The sequence below is a fragment of the Lampris incognitus genome, chromosome 10, assembly GCF_029633865.1.
Source record: "Lampris incognitus isolate fLamInc1 chromosome 10, fLamInc1.hap2, whole genome shotgun sequence".
Classification (NCBI taxonomy): Eukaryota; Metazoa; Chordata; class Actinopteri; order Lampriformes; family Lampridae; genus Lampris; species Lampris incognitus.
Window position 1 is genome coordinate 53,389,296 of NC_079220.1, and position 19,641 is coordinate 53,408,936.

General features: G+C 50.6%; 1 protein-coding gene across 1 annotated transcript; it reads left to right on the forward strand.

Moving 5' to 3' along the window:
* Positions 1-1,425: 1,425 nt before the first annotated feature.
* On the forward strand, positions 1,426-17,729 carry LOC130119575 (heparan sulfate glucosamine 3-O-sulfotransferase 6-like). The gene is made up of 2 exons (XM_056288113.1): positions 1,426-1,973; positions 17,111-17,729. Exons 1-2 carry the CDS (start codon positions 1,426-1,428, stop codon positions 17,727-17,729), a joined length of 1,167 nt encoding a protein of 388 aa, XP_056144088.1.
* The last annotated feature ends 1,912 nt before the right edge of the window (positions 17,730-19,641 follow it).

Sequence of the window (19,641 nt, forward strand, 5' to 3'; positions counted from 1 at the left end):
GTCCGTCCACAAGGTAGACGCTGGTGTGGGTCAGGTTCAGAGGCTGCTCCCCGGCCCTCTCTTCAGCAACTTTCTTCCATTTCCACCAGTATAGTCTCTCTCTCCCTCTCTCCCTCGCTCCCTCTCTCTCACGCACGCACGCACGCGCACACAGTTCTCAGGGGCTGCATCCTATAGACGTGTGTGTGTGTGTGTGTGTGTGTGTGTGTGTGTGTGTGTGTGTGTGTGTGTCGGCGTGCATGCCTGCGCTTCCCAGACGGATGATCCACTCCAGCCTCCCCCCCACCCACCCCCCACCCCTCTTATCCTATCCATCCCTCTGTCCTCCCGTCCGTCCACAAGGTAGACGCTGGTGTGGGTCAGGTTCAGAGGCTGCTCCCCGGCCCTCTCTTCAGAGAAACCTTATACACACCGCGCGAGAGGGGCGCAGCATCCCCCTCTTCCTGCACGGCGCCAGGGGGGACATCATCAACACCGCGCTGTAGTCTGCGCCGGGAGGGAGAGGCGTTTGAGGGAGGGGGGGGGAGGGCCGCTCCGCTCCTCCGGCTGGCTCATCGTTTGGAGGCCCGTGTCAGGAGACTTGTCCGTCCTCTGAAAGCCGGTGTGTGCCGGTGCGGTCCTGGGTATCGGGGTGCGGGGAGAGTACGCACAGGGCTGACTGAGCCATCGATCATCCCTGCGCAAAGGGGCTAGGAAGGGTTTTCCTTTGTGCGGTCAGTTTACACGGGGGCGATGGGACAACTGACACAGATGTGCTCAATTCACAGTGGAGGTGTTGAAGAAATTAAACACTCGAAACTTAATAGTCGACAGAATAGCCGCGTGTTGCATCAGCAGGCATCAGGGGCTTAAAAAAAGGACAGAGAGCGTCGGTCCATTAAAGTGCCGTGGAAATGAAGATTTTGCACGAGCCCATGCAGAAAGTTTCTGTTCTCATGGGGCTTGTTTATCCTATGGAGCAGTAAGAGGAGGGTGGAGACTTGGGGGGGGGGTGGTGGGTGGGGGGGAAGGGTGTAGGATAAGGAGAAGAGAACTCGTGAATGAGAAATTACAAGAGCCTATAGCGCGCACAGAGAGAGAGAGAGAGAGGCTGCGATTACGTCCACCGGCTTGTGAATGACGTGTCACGGTAAAGGAGAAGTCATTTCTATTCTGAACGGATGAAAATAGATGTGTTTTTCCTGGGGGGTGGGGGGGGGCACGCCTGCGAGGGGGAGCATCGATGATGAGGAACACGTTTTTTTTCCGCCGGCGCCAACATTTCCAAGTGTAATAACGCTGTAATAACGCTCACTTTCTGTGCCCCTGCCCAGCGCAACAGGTTCCGGCCGAGGGATCGCCCGCACACCTCTGACTCCCATGTAGGACAGGAGGAGCGATGCTGCCACGGTTCTGCTCCTCGGCCACCGACCAGGCGATCGACTCATGGGATGTAGCGGCTGCAGGGTCAGGCTCAACTTTGGCAAGGCGCTGTCCAAAGTGTCGGTGTTCCTCACCATGGTCCTGATCTTCACCTTCTTCTTCTACTGCCTCAGCGGACTCTGCGACTCGGCTCCGAGGGCTCCGTACACCCGACCCACCTCAGACCGGGACTATGGCATGTTGGACGGCAACCGCCGCATACTGGACACCTTGCGACCGGCGCGCGGAGGCGCGCGCCTCGCCGACGCGCCGGCGCCGGCTCCGGCTCCGGCTCGGCTCCGGCTCGGGCTCGGCGGCGGGACGGGACCCCCCGAAAGGGGGGACGCGGACGAGCAAGGCGGGCGGGTTTCGGAGCCCGACCAGACCAGCGGCATCCCCGTGTCGAACACGTTCGGCACCAAGAAGTTCCCGCAGGCCGTCATAATCGGCGTGAAGAAAGGCGGAACTCGCGCGCTGCTGGAGTTCCTGCGCATCCACCCGGACGTCCGGGCGGTCGGCGCGGAGCCGCACTTCTTCGACCGCTTCTACGACAAAGGGCTTGAGTGGTACAGGTACGCCAATACTCTTTTACTCCGTACTTCTGATTCTTCCGATGCTGTTCTTTAGGGTTTTGTTTTTTGTTTTTTCTAACCTGAAATATTTTTTTGCTTTGTACCCCCCACACCCTCACCCCCCGGTCGTTGATTTCCGGGACCCCCTCATCCAGACGGGGTCTGCGGGTACGAGGGTCCTGCGCCGTTTGTATCTGCTGGAGGATAATGTGATTTCACATCCCTCTCAGTTGTGATATTTCGGGCTATCCAAATAAAATTGGACTTGACTTCATTGTTCGTAAATTACCCACAGAAAAGTCAACGCGTCACCAAACCCGATTAAGCTTCGGCGACCACGTGATCACAAATATGGCTGTGCGACCACTCTTAATGCCGGCCTATACGGGCCTTCCGTGAGATTGTCCCGTTTCGCTGGGGCGAGGGGGGGGGGCGGCTTTAAACTGCGCCCACCCCGGCTGGCGGGGGATGATGCGTGGCGAGAGGTCAAGGGGTCAGATGAGCCGCAGCGTTGTTCCCTGGAGGGAGCCGGTCACCTGTGGCGAACCGCCGAGTCCCTCTGTCAACGGGGACCCGTTACCGTGCTCTGGCGCCACCATTTATTTCAGACAACCGAGCTGTGGGCCGATATTTGCCTGTGCGCTGCTCTGCGGATGTAACGGGGCTGTCGGGGTCTCCGGGGGGGGGGGGGGCGCAGTTTGTCATCGCGGCGTCAATTTAAACAACCGTTTGTGCGCTTCAGAATGACAGACTCGGTCCACATTCAGGGCCGGAGGTGCGTGCACAGGGGGGGTTCCTCGTGCTGTGAGAGAAGCAAGAGCCGACCCTGTTCTGCTGTCCTGGGCTGTAGCGTGTTCTGTCGGGTGCACGCTGGTATGACTCTGATCCGCGTGTCTGGCTCCGGTCTTGCAGGCTTGCATGGGGCACACATGACAGACATGCAGGCCTTGGCCGAGAATGACATCGCAAGTGACGGCGTTTCAAGGTTTTATACCAGGCGCATAAAACCTCCCCACTGGCTACTGTCATGGCAATAGCAGCTGACTTTGGTTGACCCAGCTGACCAGGGCTGTAATTTGGGTGCAGTTAAGACCCTAAAGAGGGAAACAGGGCAGGGAAATGCTGGTCGTGATCATCTCCAGATGTTCTGCAGGCTCCTGGACAAGGTCCCAGCTGAGCGGAGACCTCTTGGTGGTGTCAGAGTAGCGTCTGTGTAGGCCAGCTTCAGTCACGAGCAAAGAGGGAAATTTGCGGGGAAGCGGCGAGTTAGATCAGCAATTTCAAAAAAACAAAAAAAACAAACCAGCATCTGATGGTAAGAGAGAGAGGAGGAGAGGGAGCGGTTGTGTGAAAGTTTCAAGTTTAATTGAACGTTGTTAGACTTTTTTTCCCAGCACAGTTAATGGTGTTGCAACTGTGACTATAAGGACACATGGAATACACTTGCCGCGGATAATTTTAGCATGCTGTGAGGCTGTCTGTCTGTCTCTCTCTCTCACTCTCTCTCTTTCTCATCTGCACACACACACACACACACACACACACACACACACACACACACACACACACACACACACACACACACACACACACACACACACACACACACACACACAATCTGGTCTGTGACCTTTCTATCTCCCCCTCCAACACTTTTCTCCTCACACTTCTCACACTTTCTCCTTTTCGCCTCCCTATAACTTCTCACCACTCTTGTCAGTCTGTCATCTGTATACCCTTTCTGCAGCGGCCCTCGCCTTTTCCTTTAGACTGGCAGGCGATGTGCTCATACGCAACGAACCCGGGCGCCACGTCGAACCACGTCCATGCTCCGCCCGTGCTGCCAGAGGATCGGCGTGGTCAGCAACCGGCCGTCATGTCAGTAATGAAACACGGGCACAGAGTGGTTGGTGTTGGGGTGGGGGGGGGAGGGAGCAATTACACCTTCATGTATTTCAAGTTGGAAATTTCCAACTTCCTAGGTTCCTCGTGCACGCTTTTTACCCAGAAATCCCCCCCCCCCCAAAAAAACATGGCTGCTCTCAGATGGCTCGTTATTTCCCCTGCGGCATTTTGGAGCACCGTCGAGATAAAAACGGCTGACGTCATAATTGGTAAACGTCGCCTGTCGCTATAATGAACGCAAAACACAAACGACACCAACACATCACTTTGTCGCACACCCAGATGTGTATTGGCATTAAGATGTAAATAACCACTCTTCCTTTCTAACCATGGACTGTGAATGCCCCCCCCCTCTCTTTTTTTTTTTGTTCCGCTTTTTTCTGCTATGACGTCAGCGTTGCTCAGGTGGGCTCCAACCTGAGCTCTGAAATGATACCCGAATTCGCGAGGTTGGGGGGCATCCAGTTGGTTTCGTGACCAGTCGGATCTCGTCTTCTTCTACCAGTCCCGAGTTGCCACGAATGCGGCGTGATGCGACCAAGTGAACTCGGAGCCGGCAGAAACCAGAGGTGCACGGTGAGGATGACGTGGAGACGGGATTAGCGAAACAATAGTGGAGCAACGTGATATTTCTTTTTTCAAAACTCCCTGGTTGAGATCACCGAAAGACGATGCCCTCGTCTGAAATCAGCCAAGGCATCTGCTTTCGTCGCCGAATCTCGGGAAAAGAGGAGATTCTGTTCGCGCCCATCCGCAGTGACCCAGGGAGAAGTGGGTGGAGTGGAGGGGTAGGGGGGTACAAATTTAGTGACAGATAGAGCTCAGCCAAGCAGAACCAGCAGGACCCTCTCACCTGGGTGACATTGACTGAGCGGGTCAGCGGGCAAGAAAAAAACACGGCAGCGCTCACAGTGCCCATGTTGCTCACTTATCTGCAGCTCAACACACTGCGACACCTGGATGCACATGATTGCACAAGCACACGCACACACACACACACACACACAAGGCTGTGCAGAACACACACATGTGCACGTACGCACTCACACAGTTATTTGCAAGGCCGGCGTGTGTGACAGACCCTCGGAAAGCCACCGTGAACTTCAACACTAACACTCGGTAAAATCCCTCTTCCTCTCAGAAGTGAGAGTAGCCTGCAGCCTTCAGCTGCAGCAGACCTTATGAATAACACATACATGGATATCAGAGCCGCCTGCTTGGTCTTAGTAGAACACTACGTGGTCTTATCACCTGTTTGAAAACCTCTTTCAGTTTAAGATCAGCTTTAAAGTGCGGCGCGGTGGCCCGGTGGTCAGCGCTGTTGCCTCACAGCGAGGAGGTCCTGGGTTCGACCCCCAGGCCGTGCCGGGTCCCTTCTGTGTGGAGTTTGCGTGTTTTCTCCCCGTGTCTGCGTGGGTTTCCTCCGGGTGCTCCGGTTTCCTCCCACCGTCAAAAAGACGTGCATGTTAGGGTTAATACTCCTGCCTGTGCCCCTGAGCAAGGCAATGGAAAGAAGAGCCGGAGTTGGTCCCCAGGCGCTGCAGCTGCTCACTGCTCCTATACAACAGGATGGGTTACATGCAGAAGGCAGATTTACTATAACTGAACACCTGTGTGATGACAAAATAGAGCGGCTTACTTTCTTTCTTTTCTAAATACGGACATTTATCTTGTGGCTGTTTCAAAATAAGAGCTTTGTTTGTCATTGTGTAATTAATCGAGTGTCATCATAGATAATGAAAATTAATGCTTAGTCCCTACAAAAAAACAAAACACGTGGTGTTAGATGGGTAGATCCAAAAATGTGTGCATTGTAGTAATTTGCCTGGAGCCCCATGTCTCGGACAGTAGCGTGGACTTGTTATGAAGGGAAGGGAGAGATGGATTCCTGGAAGTTTCTCTTAACTGTCAGATGCTGGAAGGGACCAAAGGGAAACTGCATACTGGTGGAGAGACTCCAGAGACTCGGTTCCAACACCATTGTCTTCTCCAGGACAAACCTGCGCTGATGCATGTTTTCGATTGCCTTTTTTTCAACTGTCCCAGGCTGACACCAATAGGGTTTTTTTCTCTTCTCTTTCTTCCTCCTCGGCATCTCTTCCTTCCACCTCCTCATCTGTCTGTCTCTCCGTCCCCTCCCCTCGTTTGCATGTGCCTATGAGCCTATTACTGAAATGGAAAAGCCGCAAACAGCACATTCAGAATCAAGCGGAGATTTAATGATTTTCTGTGTTGTTTTATGGCTTTGAAGGGACATTGGAATGATTGCTTTCATATGGGACATGAGAGCCACCGCAGAAGACGGAAAACCTCGGCTTTACATGGCACACTGATTCCCATAGTTTGCCGCCAAGGCGTGGATTGGCGTGGGTAACTCATTTGTTGCGTTTTTGTCCAAACGATGTTGATATGAGCGCATTAGCCATTGTTATCTTGTAATGGCTCTCCATTATCCAAACCGCTATCCTGCTCTCAGGGTCGCAGGGCTGCTGGAGCCTATCCCAGCAGTCATTGGGCGGCAGGCGGGGAGACACCCTGGACAGGCCGCCAGGCCATCACGGGGCCGACACACATTCACACCTACGGGCAATTTAGTACGGCCAGTTCACCTGACCTACATGCCTTTGGACTGTGGGAGGAAACCGGAGCACCCGGAGGAAACCCACACAGACACGGGGAGAACATGCAAACACCACACAGAGGACGACCCGGGATGACCCCCAAGGTTGGGCAACCCCGGGGCTCGGACCCAGGACCTTCTTGCTGTGAGGCGACTACGCTAACCACTGCATCGCCGTGCCGAAAAAGTAATAACCAATAGTTATTTGCTCCCCCTGGGCAGAGATTGTTGCCCATTGCAACGATCACAGTGTTGCTGCTGGTATGCTACGCTGCCCGGTTTCGCACTATAATTGGCAGCATGCATGATACTGTAGGAAAACACTGTCCATCCTCTGAATATGTGCTATGGTATAGCATGCCCACACACTGGGATTCAGGAAAAGATCATTGCTGCTTATCCATTTGAGGAAAACTCAGATCCACAAGTGCCGTCATTGATCCTCTGACAGCTTTTCAATCGGCTGACCTTTTTCCTTGACACCAAAGGTCTCCGCCGATCAGATTGCAATTAAAATATGGTATAAATCCTTTAAGGGCAGCAACACAGGGGGGCATTGGAAAATGTCAGCACCGCTGAAAGTTCCATCGGTTCTTAAAAGGACATTGATTTATGCAAATGACGATATGAAAGTGATGACAACGGGTCAGAATGACGGGTCAGACCGATGGCTTCTGAGTTAATTTATTTGACACTTTCAGTACGCCTTATTTATGCAAAGATGAATGTTGCATGAAGACGGGCCATTTTGAAAACGAAAGCCACTCAACGTCTTGATGCATGCTCAGTAATCCCGGGAAAGTTGAAAGAGTTCCTCTGGACACGAGAGCCCACCTGCGTCTTGTCTCATTCCCCCCTTTCACTATAGTAATGAGGCGGCGCGGTGGTTATCACGGTCACCTCACAGCGAGGAGGTCCTGGGTTCAAACCCCGGGGTTGCCCAACCTTGGGGGTCATCCCGGGTCGTCCTCTGTGTGGAGTTTGCATGTTCTCCCCGTGTCTGCGTGGGTTTCCTCCGGGTGCTCCGGTTTCCTCCCACAGTCCAAAGACATGTAATTCAGCTGAATCGGCCGTACTGAATTGTCCGTAGGTGTGAATGTCTGTGTCGGCCTTGTGATGGCCTGGCGTTCTGTCCAGGGTGTCTCCCCGCCTGCTGCCCCAGTGACTGCTGGGATAGGCTCCAGCATCCTGCGACCCCGATTGGGATGAGTGGCTTGGATAATAGATGGCTGGACTATAGTAATGGATCCTAAGGATGGCTCCAGTTAGCATAGCGTGATTACGTCTTCCAGGTTATGAGACTTTGCCTCCAAAATACAGAATGGGATCTTGAATGGTCATTTTAACTCGAGCGTGATAACTTTATCGTCTTCCTCATCATCATCAAACACAACGAGTTCAGCTCATGCACGTGTTTCTCTGCACAGTTTTAGAACTCGTAATGTCCTTTATCAACCCAAAAACACATCCCGTGTAGCTCAGACAAGAAGGGATGGCGAGCAGTTTTCTAATAAGATTAGTGTAATATCATTAATTCCTTAGTTCCCCACTTTGCTAATGATCTGTATTGATTCAGTGATAAGAATAATATTTCAAAGACATTGATTGGGCATGACAGAGTATCGACCCGCCAAGATTCATTCTTCCCCCTAGTTATCGAGCAGAAACTCTGTGTTGATGATTTGTGCCGCGTCCTACGTGTAGGGTCGGGGAGGTAACCTCGACTTCTGGCCGCACATTTGATTTTCAATACTTAATTATCCCAAATACCAAGTTATTTGTTTTATTTTATTCGTCTTAAGCCTCGCGATTCAACTTTCCTCCTCTGCGGCAAGTCTTTCAGGTTTTTCTTTTGTGGGAACAGCGAACTCCCGTCCGTCTCGCATGTCAAAACGGCCGCCGTGATCAGTGAGCTTCAAAAAAAGGTGTCGGTCTGGTCGGTCCCTTTACGCCTCACGATACGGTGATGTATATGAGGTAGATTTTCCCGTCACGTCACCGCGTGCGGTGTCCAGCCCCGCGGCCATTAGCGATAAGCAGGGGCTGAACACGCCTGATTGATCTAACAGGCCAGGAAGTGGGTTTCTATGGTGTCGGGCTCTACTGTGTTTTAATGGCGTTAAATCTGGATGGATTGAGGCCAGGGTTGGGTTTTGGGTGGTGTCATGGGGTTTGAGAAGGCCTACACTCACACCCCATATGGTGGGAATTATAATAATTTGAGGTGCATTGCGGTCTGTTTCGGGGGAGGCTGCAGAGTCCCCCGGGGAGGCTGAAGTGATCTTGTTTTCGCTCGCTGCCATGGTAAGGTAGCTGATAAATGCAAGAAAATCAGTTTCGCTTTGTAAATCGAATATTTCAGATGCTCGTTAGTCATGCTTGGGTGCGTTGCCATGCCCGGGAAAGGAATATTATTAAGCCGTGGGAAGTTTTCAGTGGAAATTTGGTGACGCTGCCATCGGGAAATCTAAAACCGATTGGTTTGTCATGTTAATCAACTTTCCGATAAATTCCAATCTGTAAATGGTCAAATTCAGCGACCAACAGAACACGCTGCCTACCAAAGGCAGGCGGGGAGAGAAAGGTCAGGATTGCGTCTGTTTCTGCCTCTTTTCACTCGTCGAAATGTTAACCCCGCCGCCGGTGCTTCAGATCCCTACAGCAAGGCATTGCTGGCCTCAGAGCCGGTAAACACCCTCGGTTTGTGTTACGCACTTGCATACTAGTCACTAATTAGTCATTAACCGAGATGAGCTTTATCTTTAAAAAGACAAGCCCTTTCACACAGGCATGCCTGTACACACGCAACACCCCTCCTCCCCCCCATTCATAGGAAGTAGTCATCTGCTAATGGCTGTAGAATCTGTGGGTGGTACTGGTGTTTTCTGCCAGTCATGTAGCTTTCCATAGATATCTAACCAACCACTTCCTGTGTGTCTTAGAGAAGTAGGTGAACTTGACGGGTGTGGTTCACAAGGCCAGACTATTTACAGGCCAAAAAGAACTGTTGCACCTCAGGGCACACAATGGTTTGTGCGTGTGTGCACATGCATGTGTGCATGTGTGTGTGTGTGTGTGTGTGTGCGCACATGCACATGCATGTGTGTGCACACGTGGGTGCATGTGTGTGCACATGTGTGCCCAGTTTAAGTATCCCTATAGCATGCATAATGCCTAGTTTCCTCCAGCCCACAGCAGTGCAACACAAAGACAAAAACACATATCCAAACTACAAGAACGCACATATCTAAGCTGCAAAAAAACCTACAAAAACACATATATCGATGTTCGTAGACACAACTGGTCCTGGTCCTGGTGCTTGTCCTTGGCTTGGGCCCTAGGCTGTTCCGCTGGCATCCGGGGACATCGTTTGGCATCCCGCACATCATATTCTTCATACATTTTGTAATTCTGTTATCCGCTTTCAATGTTGTATTATGTAAATTGTGTACACACAACATCCATTGCGCGTTGTCCGTCTTGGGAGAGATCCCTCCTCTGTTGCTCTCCCTGAGGTTTCTTCCTACTTTTTCTCCCTGTTAAAGTCCAGTGTTAAAGTCCAGTGTTAAAGTCCAGTGTTCAAGTCCAGTGTTAAAGTCCAGTGTTCAAGTCCGGTGTTCAAGTCCAGTGTTAAAGTCCAGTGTTCAAGTCCAGTGTTAAAATCCAGTGTTAAAATCCAGTATTAAAGTCCAGTATTAAAGTCCAGTGTTAAAGTCCAGTGTTAAAATCCAGTGTTAAAGTCCAGTGTTAAAGTCCAGTGTTAAAATCCAGTATTAAAGTCCAGTATTAAAGTCCAGTGTTAAAGTCCAGTGTTAAAGTCCAGTGTTAAAGTCCAGTGTTAAAGTCCAGTGTTAAAGGGGTTATTAGGGAGTTGTTCCTTATCCGATGCGAGGGTCTAAGGACAGGATGTTGTGAACCCCTTGAGGCAAATTTGTAATCTGTGATATTGGGCTATACTACAAACGAAATTGACTTGACTTGTCTTTCAAACTGATAAGGAGTGTTTGTCGTGGTCGTGCTCAGTCAGTCACTCAGGTCACCTTCAGTTCAAACTGTGTCCAGTGCGCGCCGCTGTGTTTCTCCCTCTTCTTCCCATTCTGGCATCCTGGCGCCACAGGTGAGGCCCGCCCGTCTGCTCAGATGTCCCGTAAAGACGGGGACCATGGAGACAACATGGCAGCCCGGGCCCTCCATCGTCCCACGGACAATGTGAGCGGCGAACCCTCTCTTGTCTGCGGGGCCTTTTGTCGCGTCGCGTTAAATGGCGTCGTCAGGAGGCGCGTTCGTCAGCGCCGCTGCTCACGTTGGAAAAGACAGCGAGGCTCTCACCCGGCGATTACTGCAGTTACGTTGTTTTACCTCGTGCAAATTGATCAGAGGCGTGTCGGACAGCTCATTTCACGCATCGGCAGACACGAGCGAGGAGACCCAACCGCCGTGTCACCCCCTCCACCCCGTCAAAGATCTTACAAGATGGTTTTTTTTTTTTGTGTGCATTGCCCTGTCAGGACGGGAATAACGAGCGATGTTTCCCACAACCAGGCGGGTTTAACGTGGCGCATGTTAGACGTAGTTCCCACACTGCACCAGTGGGTCTGACGGGCGGCCCGCGGGCCCGCGGGCTCTGTCTGACACCCTCTGTGCACAGCAATGCCGGGAAACGTTTTTCCATTGTTTGTTCTCTCCTCCTTTCTCCTCGCTTTATGGGCTCGTTTTTGAGCTGCCTCTTTAATTGGATCTCGCCAAAAGAACGCGAGCAAGGGAGCAGCCGGGACAGCGAGACACAGACTGGCTCCTACGACCAACCGGGGCTTCGGCGCGCAGGGTCCGGCGAGTGGCTCTGATCATCCGGGGAACGTGTGGGCGTTTGCGCAACAGCTCGAAAAATATGTTTTTCGAAATTCCAGAGCTGCTCCCCTGCAGAAGGCGAGCGTTGTGTAAATGGGTATTGCTCAGCACATTACTGGGGATGTTTGCAGTACTTCAGCGGGGGAGCCCATAATCTAAGAGCCAGGAAGTCTGCTGGCCACATCCTGGTTGCCAGTGTTAGTGTTTAATCCCCTGATCCAGACTGCCTAGCGCGTATCAGCGGTATAATCACTGCCGTATCCCTTCAGGGAGGAAAAGAGCCACATCCTTCTAACAGCAGGGTCCTCCAGACAAATATGGCTCGTCGGCAGGGTTTTCCACTTTAGAGCCAGAGCGAAAACGTGCCCACGCCCTGAACCTCCCCCCCCCCTCCCCTTTCTCTCCCTCTCTCTCCACTCGTGTTAAACGCCACAGTGAAGCAGCTTTGTGTTTACTTTATGTAGGCTCGGCGGGGCAGCTTTGGGTAAAAGTAAAATAAAAGCTCAACATTTGAGGAGTTTTTTTTAATGGCGCTACGCAGACGAGCGTGTCAAATCAACAATTTCTCTCATACGGTCCGGTTTGATTTTGCCCGAGACCACCAGACCCCGTAATCGAAGAGATTTATGATCGTGAGAGGTTTTTATTATTATTGATTTTCTCATAATGACCTGGATTGTGATGAGGGATAAGAGACCCAAGAAAAGTGAGGAAAAGCTGAGCGCCATTAACTATTCATGAGTATGGAGGGACGACTTATGGTCAGTTACTGAGGTGACAAACATCACTGACTGAGTCAAGGACACACTCAAGGCTGTGGAGGAGAATGTGGGGGAGAATAAGGAGAATGTGGAGGAGAAGGCAGAGAAGGGGAGAGGGAGAGGCCTGCTGCAGTTTCTAACTAGTAAAAATGATACCATGCTGTCTCACTCGCACACATAGATACACACACACACACACACACAACATGCACATGTGCACACACATACACACAAATACACATACGCACACACACTTAGACGTGCACTTATGCACACGCACACGCACACACAGACATGCACATACACACACATAGACATGCACATACGCACACACACACTCAGAGATAAACATACACACAGACATGCACATAGACACACATAGACATGCACATACACACACACAGACATGCACACACACACACAGACATGCACACAGACATGCACATACACACACAGACATGCACACACACACGCACACACTAGTGTGTGACCATATCCTGCATGAAGAGACAGGCTGATTGATTAGATGATGTTGAAGAACAGGGACGTCTGACAGGGATAGCCCATGTGCAGCTCGGATAGTTAGGAAAATAATCAATTAATGGTCTTTTATCACGTGGATCAATTAATGGGGTGGATTTGACCCGCTTTTACTTCAAGCGATGAGGGAAACTCGAAACTTACTCAGGAACAAGGATGAAGAATCTTTGTTTTGTTTTTCTGGTCTTTTTCGATGTGCCTCCAGACTCGGCTCCCTCTCCACGTGAAGGTGAGTCATTTTTCATGTCTACAGACGGTTCCCTAACAGCCGACGACGACAGTCTTCAGCCCTAACTACTGAAGCTAGAGAGTTTTACTGTACGACGCTGAACCTGTATTCTGACTACAGAAGCTTTTCATCCGCAGTTCAGCTCGGTTGTGAACGACGCGTGCTGAATAGCTAGCCCTCCGAACCGGGCAACACAGAGTTGAAGGGCGTACCACGACGGATGTAGATCACAACGTACACCGAGCAGGTATCTGAACTCTGACGGGGCACGTTCAGCGGTCTTTCCATGTGTTGTTTTGGCGCAGTGGTTATAACGGTCACCTCACAGCAAGAAAGTCCTGGGTTTGAGCCCTGTGGTAGTCCAACCTTGGGGGTCGTCCCGGGTCGTCCTCTGTGTGGAGTTTGCATGTTCTCCCCGTGTCTGTGTGGGTTTCCTGCGGGGGCTCCGGTTTCCTCCCACAGTCCAAAGACATGTAGGTCAGGTGACTCGGCCGGACTAAATTGCCCCTAGGTGTGAATGTGTGTGTGTGTGTGTGTGTGTGTGTGTGTGTGTGTGTGTGTGTGTGTGTGTGTGTGTGTGTGTGTGTGTGTGTCGGCCCTGTGTGATGGCCTGGTGGCCTGTCCAGGAGGGCGTCTCCCCGCCTGCCACCCAATGGCTGCTGGGATAGGCCCCAGCATCCCCGAGATCAGGATAAGCGGTTCGGATAATGGATGGATGGATGGATTTATTTATTGAATCGGCTAACTTGAATGACATTCCATACTCTTGGCTCGGTTTTGGGTCTTACGCCGACACCAGCTCTGTTTCCCCACTGTTGTTTTTGTACCACGTCAAGAAATGAGAGGGGCTTATTGAACCGCTTAATTTACTCAAGAATCGAAGGAACTGAAACGATCATCAGAGTCGACATGGTGACCGCAGAGAACAATGGGCGGACTTCAACCAGTCATCTGGATAGCATGGATCAGTCGTCACGAGGGACATGTTTGTTGTCTGAGTCGTGCACTTGGGGTCACGGCGTGATTGGCGCCGTCAGTCACCGGATCGTTTGAAGAGGCCTTCGTCGTCAACGTTTGCCAACGCTGACTTCCAGGGGGAGATGGTTAAGGCACAGCGGACTGGTTCTGTTTGTTTGTTTTGAAGGAAGCCACAATAAAGTTTTCCTTCTCGCTAATATATAAGATGTGGCGGATACATTGAAGCACAGACGGGATTCATGTGCTGCTCTTGAACGTTACTCGTCGCGCTTGTGTCGAGCAGAACAATTTGTTTCTGAGATCCATATTCACCGCAGCATTGACAGACATATGAGCTGGCGCAGGATTGGACGGATACCACAGCTGCCACAGAGCTTTGCCTCTTGGCAGCTACTCGGGAAATAGATGTATCCCGTGTAACGGGCGGGATGGAGGGGATGGACGGGATGGAGAAAGATGCTTTCGAATCACGGCATTATCGTGTCGTGTCTTGATGCGTGCTCAATAATCCAGGTGAGGAAACCCCAGAAGGCTGAGTCAGTTCATCTGGACACGAGGTTTACTGAGAGAAGCGCTTCAGCGCTCATGTAAGGTCACTTTGCCGCTGCGTGGTACCAGCTCAACTCGACTCGACTCTGTTCGACTCTACTCGCTTTGCTTTTTTGGGATCTGGTTTTCCGTGCCGATAGTATCCCCCCCACAGCAAAGCCTCGCTGGTCATTTGTGGGCGTACACTAGTTTTTTTGTTTTTTTTTAAAGATTTTATTTATATTTAAGTAAATATACATATATTTATTCATATTTATATTTTATGTGTTTTATTTATTTATAGTGGTATTTTCATGTCACCTTTTAGTATCGGCTCAGCTCACTTGGAACCGCGACGGAGGTGGTACCAAAAAAAGTACCTGGTACCAGGTACGATCCCTAACTGTTGCCCAATGGAAAACCAAAAAAAGCGAGTAGGGTTGAGTTGAGTCGAGCCGGCACCACGCAGTGGAAAAGGGGCGTTAGGGACCTCTCCGGTCTCAACGGACTGCAGGTTTCCCCATCCATATAAACAGCACAGCGGCATAACGACCCAAACCAACGATCGGTTTCCTATGCAAATATGGGTGTGACCGTTAACTGGAGTCACGGTGGTCATGTGTACTGTTCACAGAGGACCGGGGAATAGCTGCAATCACAGCATTGTAAGATGATGACAGATGTACTCTTACCCCACCTCCCCGCCGGAACGCTGGTTTGAACGGGGGGGTTAAAGAGGCCGTCTACGTGAGGAGGGCCATCCCTGAACCGAGGGGGGGGAGGGCTAACTCCCGAGGGGGAGTTAATGGTCACACCCATATTTGCCTATGAAACTGGTCGTTGGCTTGGGTCGTTAGGCACTGTATCGGGGGGACACCTGCAGTCAGCTGAGACTGAAGAGGTCACTTAGATGATGATGATGAAACGTATCGTCACTAAGCGTTGCGTCCAGATGAACTGATTCATCGCTCTGTGATCAGCAGCATGGCAGCGCGGCATGGCAGCGCGTCCCCGCCGATGACACGAGAAGACGTGCGCATGCAGATGCACATAGCGCGTGACGTCTCTGAGGAAATGACAAAAGTCGACTTGATAAATCGGTAGAGTCGCAAAAGTTAAAAGATCACTATGTAGATGAAAACCGACAAAATGATTCCGTATGATAAAATCACGCCTCCCCCCCGTATGAAAACCGTGGTGCCGGGCTTTATTCAGCAGGGCTCTGCCTTTATGGCTGGTTTATGTTGCAAGGCGACTCCTCGGCACCGCCCCCATATGTTTAAAACACTAGCTGAGCTCAGCAAGTCAACACCACTGGTTTTACTTCAGCCCGTTTTGGCCTGGTATGGCCTGTATGGGGAGCACATTGCCCCTGCAGGAGAAAGGGCTGACAGAGAGAGCGATGGAGGTCTTAGGGAAATTGCTCTTAAGTGGTTCTCGTGGTTTTGTGGCTTTAACTCATCAGGTCCACGGAGAATGGATGGCCTTCGTTTCTGAACGGACTTGCAGTTGGACGGGCGAGGGCTGTCAGGGGCCCTGGTGTGTAAACAATCTCTATGGAGCTTTAATCACACATGTTTTGGGGGGGGGCGGCCTGTCTTAAGGACCAGTACACACGCTCAAATGCTGTTTATTAACATTTCATTAACGGCAGCCCCGGCCCAGAGCGGACCGGCCCGCATTTCCACCGGTCTGACAAGCAACCAGATGGCGGTGTTAAACGGATGTTGTTTGCACAAAACCTTACCGCGAGCGTTGTTTAAAGAACCCATTAGTAAAGTTGTCAACGCAAACGCGTTTTCTGTTTTTTGTAGAGAAATTCATTTTTTATGAAGGCTGTAAAATTGAAATATCGCCTCAAGTCCTCGGTATGTGGGGTAATGGTGTGCATAAACAGGTCACAAGTGAGGCGCCTACTGAGAACATTCCATTTCCAATCATCACATCGTCCGGTTTATCATGCTTTTGTCGAAAAAGTGATAACTCAACAACCCGGGCGAGCCGGTCGAGTGTCGCTCGTGTGTCTGTGCTTCATGCTGACAGTGCTCAAATTTCAAGTGGTGATAGGTTGCTGTGATCAGCGCCGGCTCCGTGTCGGTCGAAAAGGAATAATTGCTAAATATTCCTCAGGTCAGGGCGTCCGGGTAGCATGGCGGTCTAGTCCGTTGCCTACCAACATGGGGATCGCCGGTTCGGATCCCCATGTTACCTCTGGCTTGGGTCGGGTATCCCCTACACACCTAATTTGCCATGTCAGCGGGTGGGAAGCCAAATGTGGGTATGTGTCCTGGTCGCCGCACTAGCGCCTCATCTGGTAGCTCGGGGCGCCTGTTCGGGGAGCGGGGGGGGGGACTGGGGGGAATAGTGTGATCCTCCCATGTGCTATGTGCCCCTGGTGAAACTCCTCACTGTCAGGTGAAAAGAAGCGGCTGGCGACTCCACGTGTATGAGAGGAGGCGTGTGGTAGTCTGCAGCCCTCCCCGGAGTGGAAGAGGGGGTAGAGCAGCGACCGGGGTGCCTCGGAAGAGTGGGGTAATTGGCCGAATACAAGTGGGGAAAAAATCCAGCAAAAAAAAAAAATATTCCTCAGGCCTGTGTCACTGATATGATGCATTTTAGGCTGCAAGAATTCATGAATCAGTTTATTACGAAGGAATGAAAGAGTTTTGTGTTCTGCAGTCAATCAGTAAAATGATGGTGACCGGTTTTTCTTTTTCTTTGCCTCCAGGAACCTGATGCCTCGCACGCTGGACGGCCAGATCACCATGGAGAAGACGCCAAGCTACTTCGTTACCAAAGAGGCTCCCGGCCGCGTCTGCACCATGAGCTGCAACACCAAGCTCATCGTGGTGGTCAGGGACCCCGTGACCCGGGCTGTTTCCGACTACACCCAGACACTATCCAAGAACCCGGGTCTTCCGTCCTTCCAGAGCTTGGCCTTAAAAAACTCTTCCACGGGTCTGATTGACACCACGTGGAGCGCTGTGCGCATTGGCCTGTACGCAAAGCATCTGGAGAACTGGCTTCAGCACTTCCCCTTATCTCACTTCCTGTTTGTCAGTGGCGAGCAGCTGGTGTCTGACCCAGCGGGGGAGATGGGACGGGTCCAAGACTTTCTGGGTCTGAAGAGGGTGGTCTCAAACAAACACTTCTACTTTAACCAGACCAAAGGCTTTCCCTGCTTAAAGAAGCCCGAAGGGAGCAGTAGGCCGCGCTGCCTGGGGAAGTCCAAGGGCCGGCCGCATCCCCAAATCCCCGCCGAGGTTCTCCACAGACTCAGAGACTTCTACAGGCCCTTCAACCACCGCTTCTACCAGATGAGCGGACATGACTTTGGCTGGGATTAACGGAGGACAAGCTCCTGTTTCCCGTCAGCCACTCGAAGGCCGGTCTTCTGGAGAAGCTGTCGATATGATGCCTCGCAGGGCTAACATACTCAGGGAGGAATGAGGCGGTCCGCTAAGTGAGGCTCTCCGATTCAAAACGGTCAGCCTCCGTGAACTCAGCGGGACATGTGGGACCTGTCAGGACACGCAGCACACCTGTCACTGCAAACAACCTGTGCCTCCTTGTACGGTATAGGCTAATATGGACACAGTGCTTTATGATATGACCACGTGGAAGATAGGGAGAGCCTTGTGACGGTCTGTCATGTGGCTCGTTTGTGCTATATCAGACTCTCGTCTTGCTTGTGTTGCTTGTATTAATGATTATCTCATGTATAAGAGTTAAAGACAAACTGCATACCGAAGGGATGCTCTCACACACAACTCCGTGGTAATTTGGGCACCGCAAAGTGAGTATGAGAGAACTAGGAAGACCCGTCTGATCTCAATTTTGACTCGTTTCATTTTACAGTGTCTGTATGTTCGTTTAAGATGTAAGCTGATATTTATATGTTTTCTTGATTGAAGACAACAGATACAGAGATTCTAATAGGAGAGTATTTATTACATGGTAACGCAACATCAGGACAGGACTCTGATTAAAGGGTCGTTTATTGGGTTATTGACATGACGTTGAGAACAGTGTCACATTTCATGATGAACCACTATTCTTTTTTCCACTTATGGGCTATATAACTTTGACCACATTAATATTTCTATTACAGTGACTATACAGCTGTGTGTTGTTTCATGTTTTATTTGAATTCAAAAGAAAGCAAAAATCCTATATATATATATATATAAGTGATGATGTCGTCTTTGAAGTAGCGGGCAACTGCAGGCCCATGTTTGACAGTTGTTGTGATACCAATGATACCTCTGTTTTAAATTGGAAATAAATACCGGTTACGTCAAATCACACATACATGCATGCATACATGCAATATGTACAAACAAGCATGTGCATGCATGCATGCATTCTGTACATACATTCAGTCTATAGCGACATATGTGTACATTGTTTTGCTCAGTTGTGCATAGCCATTATCATTACCACATGGACAAGACCAACTGGGTATTTGCAAGTGTTAGCTCTGAAGCTAACAGGTATCACGGTACAAGAAACTTCTTTAATTTGTGCTTATGTTGAACTATTCTGGTTCTCCACATGTGGAGGAAGTAAAGAACACCAATATTTATAAAAGCTGTGCTCTGACTCTGCTCTGTTTCCTGAAATACGGAGTGCATTTCCCTGCAGGACATATATCCCGAGTGGCATTTTGCATCAGATTTCGCTGCTATAAAATCATCACCCGTGGCGGAGCACGTCACACGCAGGCTGCCATGAGGATATGATTATTTTTTTGACCCTTAAAGGTAAATTGTAATCCAGCTAATATAATAAATTCAGCAGCAACCCACACATATGGTAAACCCTTTGCCTCACGGGTGTAAGCCAGAGCCCGACAAGATAACCCTGTTAGAGCTGACATAAGAGTTTCAATCTCTCTCTCTTGCTCTTCTTTCCCTTTCTTCTCTCTCTCTTTCTCTTGCTCTTCTTTCCCTTTCTTCTCTCTCTCTCTCTCTCTCTCTCTCTCTCTCTCTCTCTCTCTCTCTCTCTCTCTCTCTGTCGCTGTCTCCTTTACTCTCAGTCTGGCTCCGTTGCAACATTTTCCTCTTTCTATCTACCTCCCTTTCTCCCTCTCACCCTCCATCACGCCTCCTCACTTCTAACCCCTTCTTTTCTATTCATATCTCCGTCCCTTGCTCACTCATAACCTCTTGCTCTCTTTCTAGTTCTCACCTTCCCTCCCTCCTTCTCTCTCTCTCTCTTTCAATTTCACACACTGTCACTTCTCTTGTCACTTCCACA